General features: G+C 41.1%; 1 protein-coding gene across 2 annotated transcripts in view; it reads left to right on the forward strand.

The window, feature by feature from the left end:
- CACNA2D1 (calcium voltage-gated channel auxiliary subunit alpha2delta 1) overlaps positions 1–21,738 on the forward strand; it is a 636,415-nt gene that overhangs the window by 320,494 nt on the left and 294,183 nt on the right. For both annotated transcript variants that reach the window (XM_045030029.1, XM_045030036.1), the window contains exon 5: positions 14,172–14,216. In XM_045030029.1, the coding sequence (XP_044885964.1) occupies positions 14,172–14,216 (45 nt within the window). The remainder of the gene's footprint in view (positions 1–14,171; positions 14,217–21,738) is intronic.

The following is a 21,738-nucleotide window of genomic DNA, read 5'->3' on the forward strand; positions in this document are numbered from 1 at the left end:
GTTTTACCCATTTTGTATTAGAAAATGATGACTGATATATTTCATATTTACTATATTAATGTTTTTTGTGATTGGTATCAAACTTTGTTTGGCTAGAAATTCAAATTAAGTTAAAATGTAAAACAGCGTCTTCAGGTTTTGTTATTTAATAAAATTACCTTAAAAGTGCCAGATATATAAGAAAAATGTGTATCAAAATATGGTTTGCATTTAAAACTAACTGATTTATTAAACAAAGGAAGTGTTATATGTACTTAATAAATTTAACAGAATTTCTTTTTTGGTCACCATGTCATGCAAGATTTTAGAACTAGTAGATTGCATGCTCTTACCTTGTTTTAATTCATAGACTGAAAGCGAAAAACAAGCTTTCCTACTTTTTCAGCTCCCAATTGGTTTCTGAACTTTGAATGAACAAGACTTTGAACTGAACTATTTGAATCAATGGACATGAAGAGAATATTCTCTCTGCATCTGCTACTGCTGTTAAATGCTGGTTTAGCAGTCCGACCAACTCTGGTTCCAGAGTGACCTCCAGCAGTTCAGTGCTTTTACTTTCTTTAACTGGCAGCAAATAAGTACTTGTTAATATTATTTCTTGTGTTTAATATAAATAATTGTAATAGATTATAGTAAGTTTAGGCCTTAACATGGATTATAAATTTAATTTTATATATGTTTATTTTTTTAAAAAAATAAACCCTTATTTATTTATTTATTTATTTATTTAAAAATCTGGATTTTTCTATTTTTCTTAAAAAAAATATTTTTATCCTTCTGGCTTGTGACTTAAATTACAGCAAAAACTGATTCTAACATAAACTAATTGTTGCTCAGTTTAATGCAAAATCAAAATGTACAGACATTAAGGTTCCTAAATCAGTGCTGCTGATGAACATATTCAGTTTTCCTCTGACTTTAGGAATTAAGATACTTTTGTGATATAACAGCTGACAAAAGCAGACTTTTAAATAAAAAACAACCTTACCCTCTACTTTGGCAGCAGCACAATAGAAATTAAAATAAACTACATTTCAAAAAGTGTATGTGTATGCACTGGAAAGATCTTTTTAAGTAGGAAACATTTTAGTCTAGGAAACCTGTACCAATGACGATTCTTATGGCATGTAGTAGAGGAGGTGTCAGCAACAAACTTATCAATATAGTGTGTTAATTTCCTGATGTCTGATTTACTATGATTTTATTTATGCTCTGTATGTAAGACAAAATTTTGAGCCTGTCATTGATCATCATATATTGAAATGGAGGATGTGCCATCATCTGACAGGAAGCTGCCTTCCCAGTATTGTCTAATTTGGAAACCAAAACCTTAATTCCCCAGGTCCTTACTTTATAATAAGCATTGAGTTCAAGGTTTTCAAAATAAGATTTTTGTGGGGCACATATCTGTCTTGTCTAGATATTTATATGTGCTCATTACCAAGGTTTCTGGGTGACACAATGACCACCAACACCTGATAAACAGTTTGATGTGTATGAAATATCATGCCTATAGGTCTTGGGAATGATGAGTATCTGACATAAAGCTTTCTAGTGAACCAGTCACCTTATGTCTGGTACCATTAGTCAATGATCTCAGTTCATTTCACAGTAGGCAGGTGTTCTTATCACAAAAACCACCACTGCACTTGCTAGAAATTGGTAACCTCATTGTTAATCCAAGCAGAGGAACAATTTGAAGATACATCCTACAGGAAATAAACAGGGCCAATTCTCCTATTTTAAAAGCAGTGGTAATTAAGATGAATGTAACGAGAAATATGCAGCATCTTTAATCCTCCATCATTATTTTCCAGTGTCTGCATTATAACAGGAGCATTGTTCATTCCCTGTATTGGTCTCAATAAGATCTAAAGACAATCCTGGTGCACAAAAAATAGTCAGAATGGTCCTCACACAAGCTGTGGATCAGAACTAGAACAAATGAATACTTTGTAAATTACCGTATTGTTCCGAGTATAGGCCACTCCTGATTATAAGCTGCACCCTTAAAGTTTGGTGCTATATTAAAAAAATTAAATTTTTAACTTTTTTTAACTTAAAGAAAATATACACATTAGTAGAACAGTAAAACAGTATTTTATTTAATGAATAGGAAGACATGTACCAGTATTTTTAACACTTTTAACACTTTTGGTAGTCCTGTTTTTGACGGCATATGTTATATACTCAGAAATATTGAAAACTATTTTGTAATTATACTGTAAATAAAGAAGGGAAAAGGAATGGACAACAAGGAGACTGATGGGAACAGTTCTCACCCTCTCCCCTGCACAACAATCAACAACATTAGCAAATATTCTTAGGGTTAGGGATCATGGCCCCCCCCCCCGAACTCCTGCCCCATCCAACCCCCCGCGTTCCTTGACACCTCCCCCCACCCCAGGGACCCCTGCCCCATCCAACCACCCCTTCTCTCTGTCCCCTGACAGCCCCTGGAACCCTTGCCCCTGACTGCCTCCCACTGCCCCATCCATCCCCTGATCCTTTCTAACTGCCCCACCAGGACCCTTGCCCCTATTCAATCCCCCTGTTCCCTGTCCTCTGACCCCCCGAACCCCTATCCACCCCCCACCCCGAACCCCCCTGCCCTCTCTCCAACACCCCCTCCCTGCCCCCTTACTGCGCGTCCTGGATGTGGCTGGCGGCAGTACGGTCCGGCCGCGGCTGGAGCCAGGAGCCCCAGGATGCTGGGCCGGGGCAGGAGTCACGTGGCCGGAGCCCGGAGCTGGAGGATGTGGCGGGAGCCGGACGGCCAGAGCCAGGTAGCTGGCCGGCCAGAGTAGGGCGGCCGGGAAGGGATGCGGGGCCGGGGCCGGAGCCGGGCGGCGGGGGACGCGGGGCTGGGCGATGCGGGGCCGGGCGGCGGGGGACGCGGGGCCGGGGCCGGGTGGCGGGGGACGCGCAGCTGGGGCCGGCGCCGGGCGGCGAAGGACGCGCAGAGAATTCCGGGGGCCTGGGGTCTTCGGCGGGGGGGCCCTTCCGTTCCGGGACCTGCCGCCAAAGTGTCCCGAAGACCCGCCGCGGGGCGCCCCCGTCGCCGAATTACCGCCGAAGCGTGACCTGCCGCCGAAGTGCAGCCCGGTCTTCGGTGGTAATTCGGCGGTGGGAGGCCCTGCCGCAGGTCTTCGGGGCACTTCGGCGGCGGGTCCCGGAACGGAAGGGCCCCCCGCCACCGAATTACCGCCAAAGACCGGGCTGCACTTCAGCAGCGGGTCCCGCTTCGGCGGTAACTCGCCAGTGGGGGGTCCTTCCGCCCCGGAGCGGAAGGACCGCCCCCGCAGGCGAAGACCAGGAGCAGAAGAAGCTCCTGCCCCCGGCCCCGCAAGAGTTTTCCGGGCCCTGCGGAGCGAGTGAAGGACCCCGCTCCGGGGGCCCCGAAAAACTCTCGTGGGGGCCCCTGCTGGGCCCGGGGGCAAATTGCCGCACTTGTCCCCCCCCTGGGCGGCCCTGAGGCCGGGGCCGGCAGAGGCGGGTACACGGGGCTGGGGCCGAGCGGCGGGGGAGGCGGGGCTGGGGCCGGGCGGCGGGGGAGGCGGGGACGCGGCCGGCGGAGGCAGGTACGCGGGGCTGGGGCCGGGCGGCGGGGGGGGGGGGGACGCGGCCGGGGCCGGAGCGGGGACGTGGCCGGGGCTGGAGCCGGGCGGCGCGAGGCCAGGGCCGGCGGAGGCGGGTGCGCGGGGGAGGCGGGGACGCGGCCGGCGGAGGCAGGTACGCAGGGCTGGGTCCGGGCGGCGGGGGGGGCGGGGACGTGGCCGGGGCTGGAGCCGGGCGGCGCGAGGCCAGAGCCGGCGGAGGCGGGTACGCGGGGCCGGGCGGGGGAGGCGGGGACGCGGCCGGAGTCGGAGCCGGGCGGCGGGGGAGGCGGGGACGCGGCTGGGGCAGCCCAGAGCCCTCTGAGTCCCGGCCGCAGCTGGGATTTAAAAGGCTCTTGGCTCCCCGCCGCAGCGGGCAGCCCAGAGCCCTCTGATTCCCGGCCGCGGCTGGGATTTAAAAGGCTCTGGGCTCCCCGCCAACGGGCAGCCCAGAGCCCTCTGAGTCCCGGCCGCGGCTGGGATTTAAAGGGCTCCGGGCTCCCGCCGCGGCTATTGTCCCGATTGTAGGCCGCACCCCTAGTTTAAACACTCACATTAGGGGGAAAAAGTGCGGCCTATACTCGGGACAATACGGTATTGTATGAAATGTAACATTAGAAATACTGATCCTTCCTCCGGAGTATGTCATATCCTTTGGGTAAACCCAATAGTGACTACATCCCACACAACCCCTGGAGATCATCTCTTGACAGGGAATTTATTGCACTGTTTTGACACAAGCTAAATATGAGTCAACAGTGTAATTCTGTTGCAAAAAAAGCAAACATAATTCTGGGATGTGTTAGCAGGAGTGTTGTAAGCAAGACACTAGAAGTAATTCTTCTGATCTACTCCGTGCTGATTAGGCCTCAGCTGGAGTACTGTGTCCAGTTCTGGGCTCCACATTTCAGGAAAGATGTGGACAAATTGGAGAAAGTCCAGAGGAGAGCAACAAAAATAAATAAAGGTCTAGAAAACATGACCTATGAGAAAAGATTGGAAAAAAAATGGGTTTGTTTAGTCTGGGAAAGAGAAGACTGAGAGGGGACTTGATAACAGTTTTCAAGAACTCAAAAGATTGTTACGAGGAGGAGGGAGAAAAATTGTTCTCGTTAACCTCTGAAGGTAGGACAAGAAGCAATGGGCTTAAATTGCAGCAAGGGTGGTTTAGGTGGGACATTAGGAAAAAATTCCTAACTGTCAGAGCGGTTAAGCACTGGAATAAATTGCCTAACTAGGTTGTGGAATCTCCAACATTGTCCAACCTGCTCTTAAAAATCCCCAGACACCTGTCAGGGATGGTATATATAACTTAGTCCTGCCTTGAGTGCAGGGAACTGGACTAGATGATCTTTCGAGGTCCCTTCCAGTTCTATGATTTGCCTAATAATCACATTAAAAATAGCTGTTTTTTTCTTGATTTCTATTTTTTATAACAAGATTAACCAGATTTTTCTTCTGTTTCTTTGAAACTGAATAATTTTCACGTTATTTCCTGTATATTTAGAGATTTTTATTTTATTAAATTGTTGTGCTTTTGCAAGTTGGCTGTAGACATAGGAGGCAAATCAGTGTTTTAACTCAAAGACTAAGGGGAAAGTGTGAGCTGATATTGGTTTTTTTTTTCCTTATTCATTTTGCCTGTGTGAAATTTAACCTAAACAAGACTTTTAAAGCATTATTAGAAAACTAATTAATTGTAATAATCGGCTCTGTTTATTTATGAAATAGACAAACTTTTTATCCAGCAATGGTTTGTTTAGAGACACCTCAAGATGGAATAATTTAGACTTTATTGTAGGTCACATCTAGCTTTCTTTGTGCCAAGTCTAACTGTGCCTGACAAGTATATGTCAGACAAAGAGAGGTATTGAACTGAGGCTAGATAGCTTATTTCTCTTAGGGCCCATTAGGTTCGTGTTGAATCATAATGATCCTAAAGGAAACAGAAAGAATAGTTCTTTATCTGCACAGGATGGCAGAAAAATGTCTGCAGAAAATAAACCAGATGTGTTTTACCAACACTTAATAAAAGAAGTATTGACTGGCATTTCCTAAACACTTAACAGACCATTTCAGCTTTTCTTGCTCAGCCATTTTGATATGTCCACATGAAGAGAGCCAAAACAGTATAATTCAGTAACAATTTTACTTGGTACTCAAGTATACGGTTCCCAAAACTTGCATACATGTTCTATTTATTTGCTAAGTATTTGGGACTGATTTGTGACATAAAATGATCTCAAAATCTGAATGTGGACATGGTCTTAAAGCAGTGGAATGATTAAACTGTGCAGTCAAGAAAAAAGCTGACTATACATCACTTTCCTTGAAGGAGACAGGCTAATACTGTGGAGCCTGACTAAAGGTATTAAGAAACAGTTGTGTTCTCCTTGCTTCCTGTTGAGAGAAGTCCCTGGGGCCCATTGCAGGCACGACTCTTACCCTGCATTGGACGTTGTGGGATCAGAGTTGATAATTGTACCTGCATTTATGAACCCTTGGTAAAGCTGTGTGAATAGTGGGTTATGTTGGTTTGGTGGCAATTCTGAAAAATTAAAAAAAAGTTCAATTTCTAACAGATTTTTTTTCCAGCAAGTCAAAAAGTGTAAAAAAAAACAAACAAAACAACCCTTTGGGTTAAATTAAGCATTTAGATTTTGACTATTTTAAAATGGCTCTAAAACTAAAGCAAACGTCGAAAGAAAAAAATCCTTTTGAACTGAAAAATGGAACCAATTTATTCTGAAAAATGTCAAAATGAATTTTTTTTAAAATAACTTTTTCAACCAAAACAATTTGGCAGAATGGACAAGAATTAATTAAATGTTTTGCTGTTGCAGAATCTACATTTTTCACTGGAAACAAAATATTGTGTCTGAAAAACTGTGCCCATTTCTAATCCTTGTGTTCAAAACAAGGTTGATGTGATATATAACAGCAACAGGAAGGAAACCAGAAATTTGTTTGGTGTGCGTGTGTGTTTGTGTGTTTCCCCCGTTTCCTACATATCCACATATTTCCTGATGGTTTTTCATTACTGTGAGGATTACTGCAGTCGTCAATGACATTATACTTCACCTCTTCTAGGTTTCTTTGGCAGAATTTTTATGTAAAATAGGATAGAAGATGTAGAAAAATATGATGTGAAGGCAGAGATGTTGAATACATAAACAGACATATGAATTTAATGTAAGATTTTAAAACACTTCAATTTATTTTCTATATTAATTTATTCCTACTGTATCCTACTACAGTATAACTTATGCAGTAATTGATTACAGTGCTGTATAGGGTGACTCTATAAAGCAAGGGTTCTCAAATATTTTCATAGTATGGGACACCTCTTAATGGTGATTTTTGCTATGGATGTCTCCTTTCCAATTCATAATCTCATAACATCTCTGTGGCAAATACAGTGATGAGGAGAGCCAACACAATTTTAGCTCTGTATGGATTTGAGAACGGCTACTTTAGTACTCTTTCTGTTGTGCCTTTTTAAAAAACCATACTGATAACACTTGTTTTCCTATATTACCGTATATGAAGTTCTGAAAAGAAAATGTGTATTTTTTGGCCTAAACCTGAAAAAAATTTATTTGGAAATGCTGCCATGGTGCTGTTATAGTTTGGGTTCCTCATGTCTCCAGTCTCCTATGTGAAACATTGCCGTCTCCCCTCTTGTAGGACTGTGTAGTTTGGCTTGGGAGACCACCAGAGTGAAAAAAGAGTCAAGGGTGGGGGAAGTACAAGACACATAACTACAAACCCCTTGAACATTCTGGGTCATTTCCAAATCAACATTTTAAATTATTTTAAGCTGAAAATTTTAGGTTTTGGGATGTGCATTTTTTACAAAAAGTCAACATTTTTCTGTGGAAAGCAACATTTCTTTTCAGTGGTGGCAGGGAAGCTCTTTGTCAAGAAACTATTTTTCCACCAATAAACAGTTTTGATCAGGACTAGTAAGGACTATACTCCTCATGGGTCATTGCTGGGATTTGAACCAAGGATCTTCAGATCATACACCTCTACCATGTAATCCAAAGGAGTAACTTCATTCACTGGCAGTAGTAGTAAAATGTTGTACTCTGTGGCTACTGTTCTCTTCAGGCTGTCTATTAAAGATGGATGCAAAATATGCTGTACTAGTGGTTTACAAAAAGAACAGGAGTACTTGTGGCTCCTTAAAGACTAACAAATGTATTTGAGCATAAGCTTTCGTGGGCTACAGCCCACTTCATCAGATGCATAGAATGGAACCTATAGTAAGAAGATATATATACATACAGAGAACATGAAAAAGTGGAAGTAGCCATACCAACTGTAAGAGGCTAATTAATTAAGATGAGCTATTATCAGCAGGAGAAAAAAAACTTTTGTAGTGATAATCAAGATGGCCCACTTTAGACAGTTGACAAGAAGGTGTGAGGATACTTAACATGGGGAAATAGATTCAATATGTGTAATGACCCAGCCACTCCCAGTCTCTATTCAAACCCAAGTTAATGGTATCTAGTTTTTGAAGCTTTTCTGTTGCAAAATTGCCATCTTTAAGTCTGTTACTGAGTGGCTAGAGAGGTTGAAGAGGTTTGAATGTTATGTTTCCTGATGTCAGATTTGTGTCTATTTATTCTTTTTTTTTGTCAGATTTGTGCCCATTTATTTTTTCTGGTCACTCAGTAACCGACTTAAAGGTGGCAATTTTGCAACAGAAAAGCTTCAGAAACAGACTCCAGTGAAAAACTGCTGAGCTTGAATTAATATACAAACTAGATACCATTAACTTGGATTTGAATAGAGACTGGGAGTGGCTGGGTCATTAAACATATTGAATCTATTTCCCCACGTTAAGTACCCTCACACCTTCTTGTCAACTGTCTGAAATGGGCCATCTTGATTATCACCACAATTTTTTTTTCTCCTGCTGATAAGTACTCCTGTTCTTTTTACGGATACAGACTAAAATGGCTGCTACTCTGAAACTAGTGGTTTACAGAAGCTATTTGGCACTGTTTAACACAAAATAATAGTGTGCTGTAATACAGGATTCTCTCTGAAATTTACTCCCTTTATCTCCTTACTGAAAGAGCTTGATCCTACAATGTGTTAAGTGCTACCTGAGAGGTGGTAAGTGCCTTCAGCTTAAATTCCACTTAGTTGTGAATTGAGATTGCAACCAGTGGAGTCAATGCATTGCTTATCTCAAATTGTTCTGTAAGAGACAAAATGGTGAGCCTCCTTTAAGTTAGTGACTATGGTGTGTGTCCAGATTCCATTTGTAAATATTTGGAAAGTGGATGTTTTCTCATACTTATATTCTTGTTTAATTTATCTGTGTGTTTGCCCAAATCTCTACACAGACCTGGAAATCAGAGGCATTGGATTCTGTTTGTTGAATAGCTGTATCTTGGGGAGTTACTAACATAACTCGATTTGTAATGTACACAACTCTTAATGCCCATAGGAATTACTTCATATCAAAAACTAGCAATGAAATGACAGAAATGATAACACAAAATCAATGTGACTTTAGCAGACAATAGGATCAATGAAAGCATGGCAGGATAATGATAATCTGTACAGCCAGAAAAGTGACATTACTAAATTGATCCTAAATCTAATCATCATTTGTTTTTGATATTGTCAGATACTTAAATTGTTTGCTATGCAATAGGAATTCACGGCTGTGAATTATCACCCCTGGGAAAGTCTCACTAATATGTCAAACCATTGTGGTCATGTACAAATTTGTCATTTGAATGTAGAATAACCTGAAGTCATTTCTCCCATGAACATGATTCAGGACTGTACCACAAGACCTGTGTTTGCAAATGAACCCTATGCTCACAAGTGGGAATGATGACTTCCTCCTTTGTTTAATTTTAGTCTCCAAATTATTACCAGAAGAAGAAGGTGGTGGTGGTTTCAAGGGCGGGGAGAGGAGGAGGAACCCTCCATCTTAGACCTGCTGGAAACCATTTGTAACTTCCCTAATGGCAAGATAGTGTACTGGCGCATATCATGAGGTGGATTCAAATTCCCTGTGCCCGGGAGTTAATAAATAGCTATTTGGTTGAAAGTCAGAATCAAAATAATTTGTTCTTGTCACCTAGTAGTGGTTAAATATGAAAAATAGGCCTCAAATTTTAACTGATCCATGAATCTAATTTGTGAGCTTGTGCTGGCTTCAATGTATCATAATACAGTGCAGGTCATGCTTTCTATATAAAGTGTAGTGAAACAGACAAAATGTCCTTATTGGTTTACGTTTTGTGTAGGTACTATCTACAAGGAGCACAAAATTTAATATATCACCAAACAAGGATTTAATTCTTTCCTTTTGTGCTTATCTTGGTTAAACTTGTGCTTATGTTTCTGAGAGCTTCATTTGCTGAAAGGTTGTTTTTAATATTCCTGGTTATTTGGGTCAAACAGGAGTAGCAATGTACTAATTCACAGCAGTATATGATGCAGTCAGCATCTTGCAGGATTAGAGCTTCAACAAATGTTAAACAGACAATATAATTACCACCAAGCATGTCAGTACACAACAGTGTATGAAATAACAGGATGGAAGGAAACAGAAACTTTTGCTTCTTTCAACTCTCTGCACAAACTACGTGCTAAACTACCTCCTATTTTGGAACCATCAGGTTATGAGACTGACCTCACAGCCCATTAAGCGGTGGAGGCTGTTGTCTAGCTTGTTGGAAAACCTGTTCCCCATTAAGGGCTAGACCGCTAGAGAGAGACTTGTGGCAGCTTCAGCCCAGGTCAGTGTGGGGATGCTGACCCATCCCTCATCAGGTGACCGGAAGAGCGAGAAGACTATTGAAGTCCACACTGGTGCAGGAAAAGCACCGTTTTCCCTGGAGCAGGCTGAGTAGCACACACACATCCCGCCCATGGGAGTAGTTAAATACCAGGTTTGTCATGATCCAGTGTGAGCATTACATGTCATCGCTCCTTTCTCAGTGGCCTGGGAAGAAATTACTTTCCTCACTGCCCGATTGGACAAGGCAAAGGGGGCAGGGGGAGGTGTTCTCTTTCCCCACAGCAGGTTGGGGGCTTAGTTGGGATGAATGGTGAAATGTGGGTTAGGCTGTGATGTCCCAAATCATTATATAAGTGTGGGGTGGATGTCCAGCACAGGTACTCCATAGGGAAGGGATACAGTGATCAGATAAAATGGATTGTTAAAGGATTTCAAGGATGTGTTCTCTAAAGGAGCAGAAACGGGGTTGGTGCTCCTATGACTAGTATGTCAGGAAGTCAACCCCCGGCTCTTTTATAGCCCCGCTCCCTTAGCCCTCATTTGAGGGTGGGAGGAGGTGGCAAGGTCCCAGCAGTGGGTTGGCTGAGGGAGGGCTGACAGCCTATACCCTATAACTGGGGTATATAAAAAACAGTGATACTCAGACTGAGGCTCGCAAGCCACAAGTGGCTCTTTAATGTGTCTCTTGCGGCTCTTTGCAGCACATGATAATTAAAACACTGTTTGATTTAATTATTAACCAGTCTAAGTTATTAACCAATCAGGATGCTTTTACAATTGTAGTTGATAAAATAATACTTGCTCAGTCATTTTGCTGAGAGAATAATTATATACAGAGAGAGAGAGAGAGGTAAATAAAACAATGGATTCCCACTACTGTGGCTCTTTTGGGTAATGTTGATCACTAATTTGGCTCCTGAACCACTAAGGTCTTCAATGACGTAAATGATTATGCAATTTAGAAATAATGTTGCGGCCTAATTAAACCACATCCAGTGTCTCCTGTCCTTGTTCTGGCATAGCCAGAAAACGATCAATGCACTCACAATTAGCTTTGATCTCTAATGGTAAAAGGAATTTCCTCATGTATCTGTGCATGTGATGAGCTGTGAGTTTTGCACCCCCTTATAGTAGCTCCATCTATGTTGCATTTCCCTAGTTTGTTTAGTATCATTATCTCTATTTGAGAGATGGCAAAAGCGAAGTGAAATGGCTTCATCCAAGGCCACAAAGCATGGTGGCTTTATTATTATCAAAAATTGTGTTTAGCCTAGAACTTCAGAATTGCTGTACTCATAGTTAGTCCTCTTCAAATGAATCTCGCATGTTATATTTATATGAGGGAAAAGGTGTATCTTTCTTCCTTTTAGATTCCAGGTTCTGCAAATTTTCACTCATGTGAGTAGCCTGGGTTACTCATATGAGTAAGATGTATGCATGTGAATAAGGGTTTGCATTTTGGTTCTTTTCATACACTTTTAATATATATAATACATTTCTGTAAAAGAACCATTGATGTAGAAATATACTCGATTTACATAAGAACATAACGGCCATAGTGGGTAAGATCAATTGGTCCACCTGTCCTCCAACAGTGGCCAATGCCAGGTGCTTCAGAGGGAATGAACAGAACAGGTAATCAAGTGATCCATCTTGTGTCGCCCATTCCCAGCTTCTGGCAATCAGAGAGTAGGGGACACTTCAGAGCATGGTTTTGCATTTGGCTAATAGCCATTTATGGGCCTATCCTCTGTGAACTTACTTAGTGCTTTTTTGGACCCTGTTATAGTCTTTGCCTTCACAACATCATCTGGCAAGGAGTTCCACAGGTTCACTGTGTGTTGTGTGAAGAAATAATTCCTTGTGTTTTGTTTTAAACCTGCTGCCTATTAATTTCATTTAGTGACCCCTAGTGTGTTATGAGAAGGAGTAAATAATACTTCCTTATTTACTTTCTCCACATCAATCATGATTTTATAGACCTCTATAAAAGAGACCCCTTTACTAGTCTCTTTTCTAAGCTGAAAAGTCCCTGTCTTATTAATCTCTTCTCATATGAAAGCTGTTCCATAATTCTAATCATTTTGTTGTCCTTTTCTGAGCCTTTTCCAATTCATATATATATATATAGAGAGAGAGAGAGAGAGAGAGAGAGACGTGGAAACCATATCTGCACACAGTATTCAAGATGTGGGCATACCATGAATTTATATAGAGGCAATATGATATTTTCTGTCTTATTATTGATCCCTTTCCTAATGATTCCCAACATTGTTAGCCTTTTTGACTGCCACTTTTTTTTAATAGGGAGATATATCTATCTCATAGAAGTAGAAGGGACCTTGAAAGGTCATTGAGTCCAGTCCAGTCCAGTCCCCTGCCTTCACAGGCCCTTCATCCCTGACAGATTTTTGCCCCAGATCCCTAAATGGATTGAACTCACAATGCTGGGTTTAGTAGGCCAATGCTCAAACTACTGAGCTATCCCTCCCCACTGAGTGGATGTTATCAGAGAACTATCCACAGTGACTCCAAGATCTTTTTCTTAAATGGTAACAGGCTAATTTAGACACCATCATTCTATATGTATAGTTGGGATTATGTTTTCCAATGTGCATTACTTTGCATTTATCAACACTGAATTTCATCTGCCATTTTGTTGCCCAGTCACCCAGTTTTGTGAGCCCAGTTTTGGGCTACTGTTTCACTTAGTTATCAATTATTGCATGAAAGAAAGCTGAGAGAGTAAGAGTTCAAATATATCCTTGTAAAATTGGTTATTTAATATAAACAGGATTAAAAATACAAATGGCAATATTTTTGGAGGTTGATCTTTGGCAATAATGATTGCCTTGTTGTTTAGGCTCTGATAGGAGCAAAATACTTAAGCATGTGCTTAACTTTAAGCACATACTTAAGTGCTTTAGTGGCTTAGGGCCTTCGCATTGCACTCTTGAGATCCCTGAGCAGAAGTGTGTAAATAAGTGCAAAGGGTTATATGTTACAAAAGTGATATTTATTGGAAAGCAGACACAGTGTATTGGTGAGCAATGTCCACATTACAGAATTCTTCAGGATTGATAGATGTAGCAAAGAAATTACTGATTTTTTTTCATGGTAAAATTTCCCAATTTTTAACCCTCTCAAGAAATCAGTAAATCAAGATTCAGAATGATATTGTAACATTAGTTAATGTTATGCTAGTTCACGGCTCTGTTAGATTTAGAATGTTACAATTCATCCACTGGAGCATTACATTCTGTTGTATGCCACAAGAATTAGATTGTTCTTCTGATGCATAGTCCCAGGGCTTATTTTTACTACCCAACATGAAGAATGAAATCTCTGCATGAAAGACTTAATAACCCACTTACTTTTGTAAAGTTAGTGAGTTATCCTGTCTGTTGCCTGATAGGTTGTTTTGTTGCATATATTATCACTTCAGGTGGTGAATTCTTCATATATCTTTAAAACAAATAGCTCTCATAAGTCTTCCATTAGCAGGTTTTCTCCCCACCATAGCTTATACTCTTCAAGTTGTTGTTGATATACCTTTTATAAATTTTCAGGAAAGAAGTGCTAAATAAATGACATTTCTCTGTCGTATCTGTTGGTTCACAAAGAAGACAGAACTAAGGAAGGGCCTGATCTTGCTGGGAAATTAACAGGGGTGTTCACAAAATTCAGGATCAACCCTTAAATGTATATATTCAGGTTTACTTTAGGTCGTGGACCTCTGTATTCATCATCATTTTTCAATTAATGGAATGATTTTTCTTTTCTTTTTTTCCATGCAGAATAATGAAATCATCTATTACAATGCAAAAGATGATCAGAACGATGTAAGTAATATGTTATCTTCTTGTTTTATCTGCAAACTGTAGGCTGCTTAAATTCTTAGAAAATTGAAAGAGGTATTAAAGATTCTAAAGGTGTTAAACGGACATTTTCAACTACTTCTGGGAAATATTTTGGATTTCTGGACATGCGCACACCAAGTTTGATAGGCTGCTAGGTTGCATTTTGTGTTTGTTTATTAGGGTTACATTTTCTCTCATTAGGCCTTCTGAGTTATTAATGAGGGAGTGTGCTTGGGAAGATAACCCTCTCACCATAGCATTGCCTATGTATGGAATCAAACTATAAAATCTGAATTACAATACTATAGAATCAAGAATACAAAATTCAAGAACAGCAGGAAAAGACCATGAAAAAGCCTGCTCTTATGAGATTCCTAGCCCAATTTTGCAGACTTAAGTGGTCAGATTTTCCTTTGCATCATTGCACCCTGTGTAGTCATTTACAGCAGTGGAAAGTTAGTAGAAAATGGATATACATTAAAAACAGTAGCAATTTGCAGCTATTTTTCATTGATGCAAATGACTAAAAGGTGCAGGGCAATGGAGAATCTGGCCCAAGAAGAGTAAATATATGAGTAAATATATTCCCACCATGACTTTAAATATTAAACATCTGTCTGTCTCTTGGGAGGAAGGGACGTTATCTTCTCCTTCACTTGAGATAATACAGCTGCCTTTTTTATTATAGATTTAATTTATAAAGGAATGGCAAAGGTACTGGAATATATTAATCAGATGAATCAACATGCTTCATTTGCACTCTGTAATCAAGTATTGCTAAAAGATTGATGGCATCATTATAAAACGATGCTATTGCTGTAAGGTAAATAAATAAGATACATAGATCATGTCAAACAAAACTATTTGAGTTGCGTATGTCAGATATGGGTATTCAACTGGGATGCAGGTACAGAAAGTTTGTTCACAAGGAACCAAAACCCACAGAATGAAATCTTCAAACTTAGGTGCCTGAAGATAAATCTATACTTCAGCACCTAAGTAAAAGTGATGTGAGTTTGAAAGACGTTGAGTACCTACCCTGTTGAATTCTTTGCAATTTTCAGGTGTTCTGCATTTCTGAAAACAGGCCACTTCTCTTAAAGTGCCTAATTATGAAGTTAGGATTCTAAATGTGTGCATCCACGTTTGAGCGGTTTTGGCATAAAATAGTATTGAGAGGTTCTTTGAGGCATCTTCTTTTTTATAACAATGGTCAAAATAGGTTAGGCTCAGCTGCAATGCAAACACCACTCAACAATTTATATCTTTCTCAGTTCAGAGCTCCTGTAGGTTTTCTCCCCTTTTTTAATTTTTCACAGAAAAGTCATTTTATTCTTCTAGGTTCCTTGCTCCTTCCAGCTTGTTTGCATTGCTATAGACTCCTTTCCTTTCTGGAGCTCTACAGCCATTGACACCAGAAGACAATACTAAGAAACTTCATGATTGTTGAGTTAATAGCAACTGTCAGTCAGTTACAGAGAATTTATCAATAAATAAGAAAAAACCTTAATGTGATGGCAACAGCACAGCATGTAATTCCAAAACCCAGCACCAAAAAAAGTTATTATTTTGAACACTATTCTATTTCTGAACAAATGAAACATTCAAAACCCTTGGACTTCAGTCAGGTATTCCAGCATTTCCCAGAGTGATAGCTTTAGAGGAATTTTTTCAAAGCAAAAGTCTGTCATATTTGAGCCTGGTTGGCTGGTCTCAGTCCTTGTAAATTTTGTGGTCTTTATTTACCATATGTACCCTGAGAGAAATTCAGGCAGTTGGCAAAAGTGAAGAACAGTAATTTAGGTCTAATGTAATTCTTTGGACGTTTGTTTAGGTTAAGATCGAGTTCCCTAGATGCAGTGGTTAATTAGATTAATTATATAATGGGTTGGAAAGGAGGAAATTAAACTGGGCAACACCATAGAATGGTCCGTACGCTTTGCATAGATAATATTGTAGTGTCCTCAAATGCTTTGGAGATGAATGCAATATAAATACTAGCTAGCTGGGTAAAACAGAGCATCTCATTCTGATTAAGTTGGGTATATTTACATAGTCATGTGCTGACACAGTTCATTGTGCTTCCTCCTTTCATAATAATTCATATTTCTAAAGGTAGACGTGACGGAAAGCAGAGATATTTTATCTCTGGGATTTTTTTTCTCTTTGTTTTTTTTTTCTTCAGATTTAAGAAAACAATGTGAATGAACAAAGAATTACACTTCAAGAAGCTATTGGATTTTAAAGTCTCTGGTTGCTTTGAGAAACGTGCTTTGTCTCTGCCAGATCAGTCTTTGTAACTGGCATGATCAGAAGCTGCTTGGCTGCCTTTGAAACTAGTATTCTGACTCCGCAGATGCCACTAATGACATTCCCATGAGTTCTGGTTAGGCCCTGACAATTTAGGTCATCTTCACATTTCACTGCCACTGATGCCTATTCAGTGTATCCACTAAGTGCTGGACATGCTCATCCTGGATAAATTCCTGTAATGCCTTTCTTTCTTCAGCATTCATCAAAGGCGAAGCTTTCATGTTAGCACTAACCTTTATCACCTTTAAAGCAGCAGTGCACTCACTGGTTATAAACAAACAGGAGAAGACGTATTTACATTAGCATATACAGTACGTGAAAAGAAAACATAGGCAGCAAACGTAATACAAAGAAGGCCAATGTATTCGAGAGTAACTAATGATTTTTTGTGCCTGACTTGACATCTTAAAAGGGCCTGATTTTTCAGAAAGTGCTGAGCACCCACCTCTGAATATCTGGCCCCTTTAAGGAGTCTCAAGTTGGGCACACACAATCACTAGTCACTTTTGAAAACCTTGGCCTAAATATATTTTTTTTAAATGCAGTAAATTTAGATCTTCTCCTTTATCTAGGGAGGTGTGATCTACTTGAATGAGTGCAGGGATTAGGGACCAGAGATCTTCTGAGTTGTTAATCCCAACACTGGCTCTGACTGTGTGGCCTTGAGCTAGTTGCATAACCACTTTACCTTGGTTTCCACATCTGTAAAATGGGGATAAAATTTATCTCATGGGGTGCTATGGATGGATTAATCTTTTTTTGCAGAGTGCTTTGAATGTGAAAGGTTTATATATATATATAATACTATTACAAATTCTCAAAAAACTACCTGGAAAGAGTGAATGATGAACATAAGATTGACCAGAAATCTGGTTATCGAGATATCTAGTTGAACAGATTTGCTGTTGTCTTCATCTGAAATATGTACACTCAAAAGAAGGTCAGGAGACCTTTCTTCAATTTCTGTCTCACTGATTCCTAGTTAAATTCTAATGTGCAAACTCACTGAGTTGAGGTCCTACTTCAGCAGACTCCTCTCCTCCAGACATCTTACTGTAGAATAGTATCCCCCTACCCATCCCCACCCTAGCTCCATTTTTCCTACCTTTTCACATTTTGTGGGTACCTGACATTTAGATGGGGCTATTGCAGCGCACTGAGTTAGCCTTCCAGTAGTTTGGAATTAAACTGGAGTTCAAGACACTGCTCCTAGAGTAAAGACTGTGTGTATCTATTGAAAGAAAGGAAAAAAAATCTCATTGAGCACTGGCACTTTCTGAAGCTTACATAAACTTTTTGTCTCAGAGCAAGCAGAAAGGAGTCACAATGAAGAAGTGCATCATTACCAGCCTTGATTAACTAAATTCTTAGATCTATAGTGCATGTCCCTGCTCGGAGCCTGTCTGAAACTTGCTTACTCTGGTAACTCCTGTGGTCTTTAGTTCACTTGACTTGCCTAATTCCTAGACCCATCTATTCTTGAAGCAAGGGGAAACTTGTTTACTCTGGTCTTCAATTCAGCTGACTTACCCACTCCATTAGAGGATTTTGTTGACCTTGTACAACCAAACTGTCTTGAACATTCTGATCAGCCTGCTCAGACCCTTCACTTATTTGGTTGACTGTTGGTTTTTCCAAAGAGATCATTTTGTATTTGTCTCCATAAATTATGTTAATTCAGGACAGCTTTTCTTCCACATAGATTCAGTGTTGATACACCCTTTGCATGTTGTTTTCTTCTTTGCTCTCAGTTAAACTATCACTGTTATACAGATACTCAAGTTTATATATCCTGACTTTTCAATCTCCAATAAATGAGTCTTAATACTATCACCTTTTCTTGTAAGCCCTTTTAACCTAATTTGGTTCTTGCCTCTACCTGCCTATTCCTCCCCAACAACATCACATTTGTGAAAGTTACTGAATTACCAAGATTCAACAGTCATTCTCAATTGTTCAGCCACAGCTCAGATGACAGCAGTGAAAGTCTTCCCAGAATGTCCCACCAATGTGTCTTTACTCTGAACTGGGACCACTAAGGTTGAAAGGGTTATTCAGTTTCTCTGTGATGTCAATAAGGATGTCAATTATTGGCAGATTGTGTCTGTGATGTGAACACATGTATAATAGGAACAGGAATAAGACCCAACTCACAGAGGCCACTTAATATCTATCAGTTGTTTGCTACTAACCTAGATCAGACTTTACCCAGTGACCTAGACATGAAAAGCTCTGTATTCTAGCACATATTCCTGATTATTTTACTCCCACAGCCTGTTTGCCTTTTCTGTTCTTTACTTGCTTGCGATCATCGTGTTCTATGCTAGTGGTGATTGAATATTGGTTCATCCTAACCTTTGCAAACTCCAAGTTTGAAATTTATGCACCGTTGCATAGTCCTTTAAATAGTGCAAAGTTGTCTAGTCCAGGAGTATATTCAGTTTTAGTTCATATTAGATTCCATCTATACATACACACACCAGAATCCAAAAAAACCCAAAATCTTTACTTAGTTTGATGAATTGTTTGTTTATATAATGTGTTATATATAGTGTGCATGTACAGCATGCTAGATGCTTTATAGACAATCTGAAGTTGAAGTTAAATCTAGTTGCAAGTGCTTTTCAGTGCAAATTACAGTAATTATTTAGGGACAGACAGGAAAAGAATAAAAAATGAAATACAGTCGAACCCATTTATCTCGACCTCGGTTAACTTGCCAATCCTATTAAGTCGACGTTTTAGAAGTGGAACCGCCAAACTCCCTCTTTGTCTTATCGGTTTCTCATCGGTTATGTCGATTCTTTAATCTCGCCGAACCCTAATATCTCGAGCACGGAAGAGCGCCGAATTTGCCACTAACCGAGGTCGAGATAAATGGGTTCGACTGTAACTCCGGCGGCGGTAAATGAAAGTTGTGGCTGCTTCCTGGCTGTTTCATTTGTTATTTTATAGCACAATAGTTGTAGAGACAGTACATAAACATTGCTGGAAAATATTACATTTAGATACTGTTGTATATATTTTTTTAAAAATCAGCACTCATTTTGCTCAGTGGATTTGTATTAGAGCCATATGTAATTCTTTATAGATCTATTACATTACATGCTCCTGAAAATACCATAGTTGTATGTCTGCCAATCCATCTGCCCATGTTCCTCGAGCCTAAAGAATAATAAGAAGTTTGCTCTAGCAAACTCTTCTCTGATGCCTTATTGAAAAGGAGATATGATCAGGAAGGAAGAATGACTTTGTTGTTAAGGTACTGACAAGAGATTCAAACAGATCAAGTCCTCGGTGTGCTACAGACTTTTTTTTACCTAGGAAAATTATTTAACCTCAATACCTCACTTCTCCATCTATAAAATGTGGATATTAATACATCCTTCTCACCACCCTTTGTCTCCCTCATCTGTTTACATTGTAAGGGCTATGGGAAGAGGACTGTCTTTTACTGTGTGTTTGCAATGCCTAGCATAATGGGGCTGATCTTGGTTGAGGCCTATACAGTAATACAAATACAGTAACTCCTCACTTAACGTTGTAGTTATGTTCCTGAAAAATGTGACTTTAAGCAAAACGATGTTATGCGAATCCAATTTCCCCATAACAATTAATGTAAATGAGGGGGTTAAGTTCCAGGGAACTTTTTTTACCAGACAAAAGACTCTCTCTCGATAGATAGATAGATGTACACACACACACACACAGTATAAGTTTTAAACAAACAGTTTAATACTGGTACACAGTGACGATGATTGTGAGGCTTGGTTGAGGTGGTGAAGTCAGCGGGTGGGATATTTCCCAGGGAATGCCTTACTGCTAAACGATGAACTAGCAATTAGCTGAGCCCTCAAGGGTTAACTATCACACTCTACAACAGTGGTCTCCAAAGTGGGGTGCGCAAGACGATCCATTGGGGCGCATGGCGGGAGGAGCGCCACCGGAGGGGGAAAAAAAAGAAAGGGGCGGCCGGAGGAGTGACGGAGGGAGTGGGGAAGCTGGCCCCATCCCCCCGGGCCAGGCAGGGCCACCCAGAACGCAGGGGCTTTAGGGGATGCAGAGCCCTGGGCTAAGGGGGCCCCGGCCTGCAGCTCTAAAGCCCCTTTCGGAATGCGGCCCTGAGTCCTCCGGCCCCTGGAGGAGCAGGGGCAGCCGTGCAGCCAGCAGCGGGAAAGAAGCGGCGCTTTCCCCTTCAAAGCCGGCTGGATAGAAGCAGCCCTTTGAAGGGGAAAGCAGAGCTTTGAAGGGGAAAGCGGAGCTTCTCTCCGGTGGCTCGCTGCGCGGCTGCCCCTGCTCTTCCTGAGTCCTCCGCCCCATGCTCGCAGGGCCACATTCATAAAGGGGCTTTAGAGCTGCAGGCCGGAGCCCCTGGGTCCCTTTATCCCAGGACCCTGTAGCCCCTAAAGCCCCTGTGTTCTGGGTGGCCCTGCCTGGTGGAGGAGAGGGGGGAAGGTCCCAGAATCGCGGCCAAGGGGGTGGTGCCGCGCTGCGCAAAGCCACCTGCACCCCCCCCGCACCAAACAGGAGCTTCCCCAGGTAAGTGCTCTGCACCTCCTGCCTGCCCAGCCCTGAGCCTCCTCCCACACCCCAACTCCCTCCCAGACCCCGCACCCCCACTCTGAGCGCCCTCCTGCACCCTAAACCTAATCCAAACCTTCGAACCGCTGTATCACAAACTGTTAAACCAAGATTTTCAGAAATAATGAAGCATATTCAATCACATTGCTCTCACTAAAAATATTATTTTTTTTTGTGAGAGCAAAAAGCTTTTTTGTACCGTTAATAAATATTTTTTTTAAAAAAATATTTTATTTCATCTTCATCTCATCCTTTTTAATTTCTATTTTCTGTGTATGTTTTATAATGTAGATAATATATTAGTACAGTAGTAAATGTATATAATTTATACATAAATATACATATATTGGGGGTATGCACTCAAAAATTTTTACTGATAGAGGTGCGCAATCAAAAAAGTTTGGAGACCACTGCTCTATAAGGCAGCAGGAATGGAGGGAGGGGAGACAGACAGAGACACACACCGTGTGTGTGTGTGTGTGTGTGAGAGAAAGAAATGCTCATTTCCTCTTTAAGTACACTGCCTTGTTAATTAGATCAGCTAGCTGAGACCTCGGCTGCTACCAGGAAGCTCCCTCTGTCCTGAGCCCTGACATGTGCCCCCCCCCCG

This window comes from Mauremys mutica, chromosome 1 (genome assembly GCF_020497125.1).
Source record: "Mauremys mutica isolate MM-2020 ecotype Southern chromosome 1, ASM2049712v1, whole genome shotgun sequence".
NCBI lineage: Eukaryota > Metazoa > Chordata > Testudines > Geoemydidae > Mauremys > Mauremys mutica.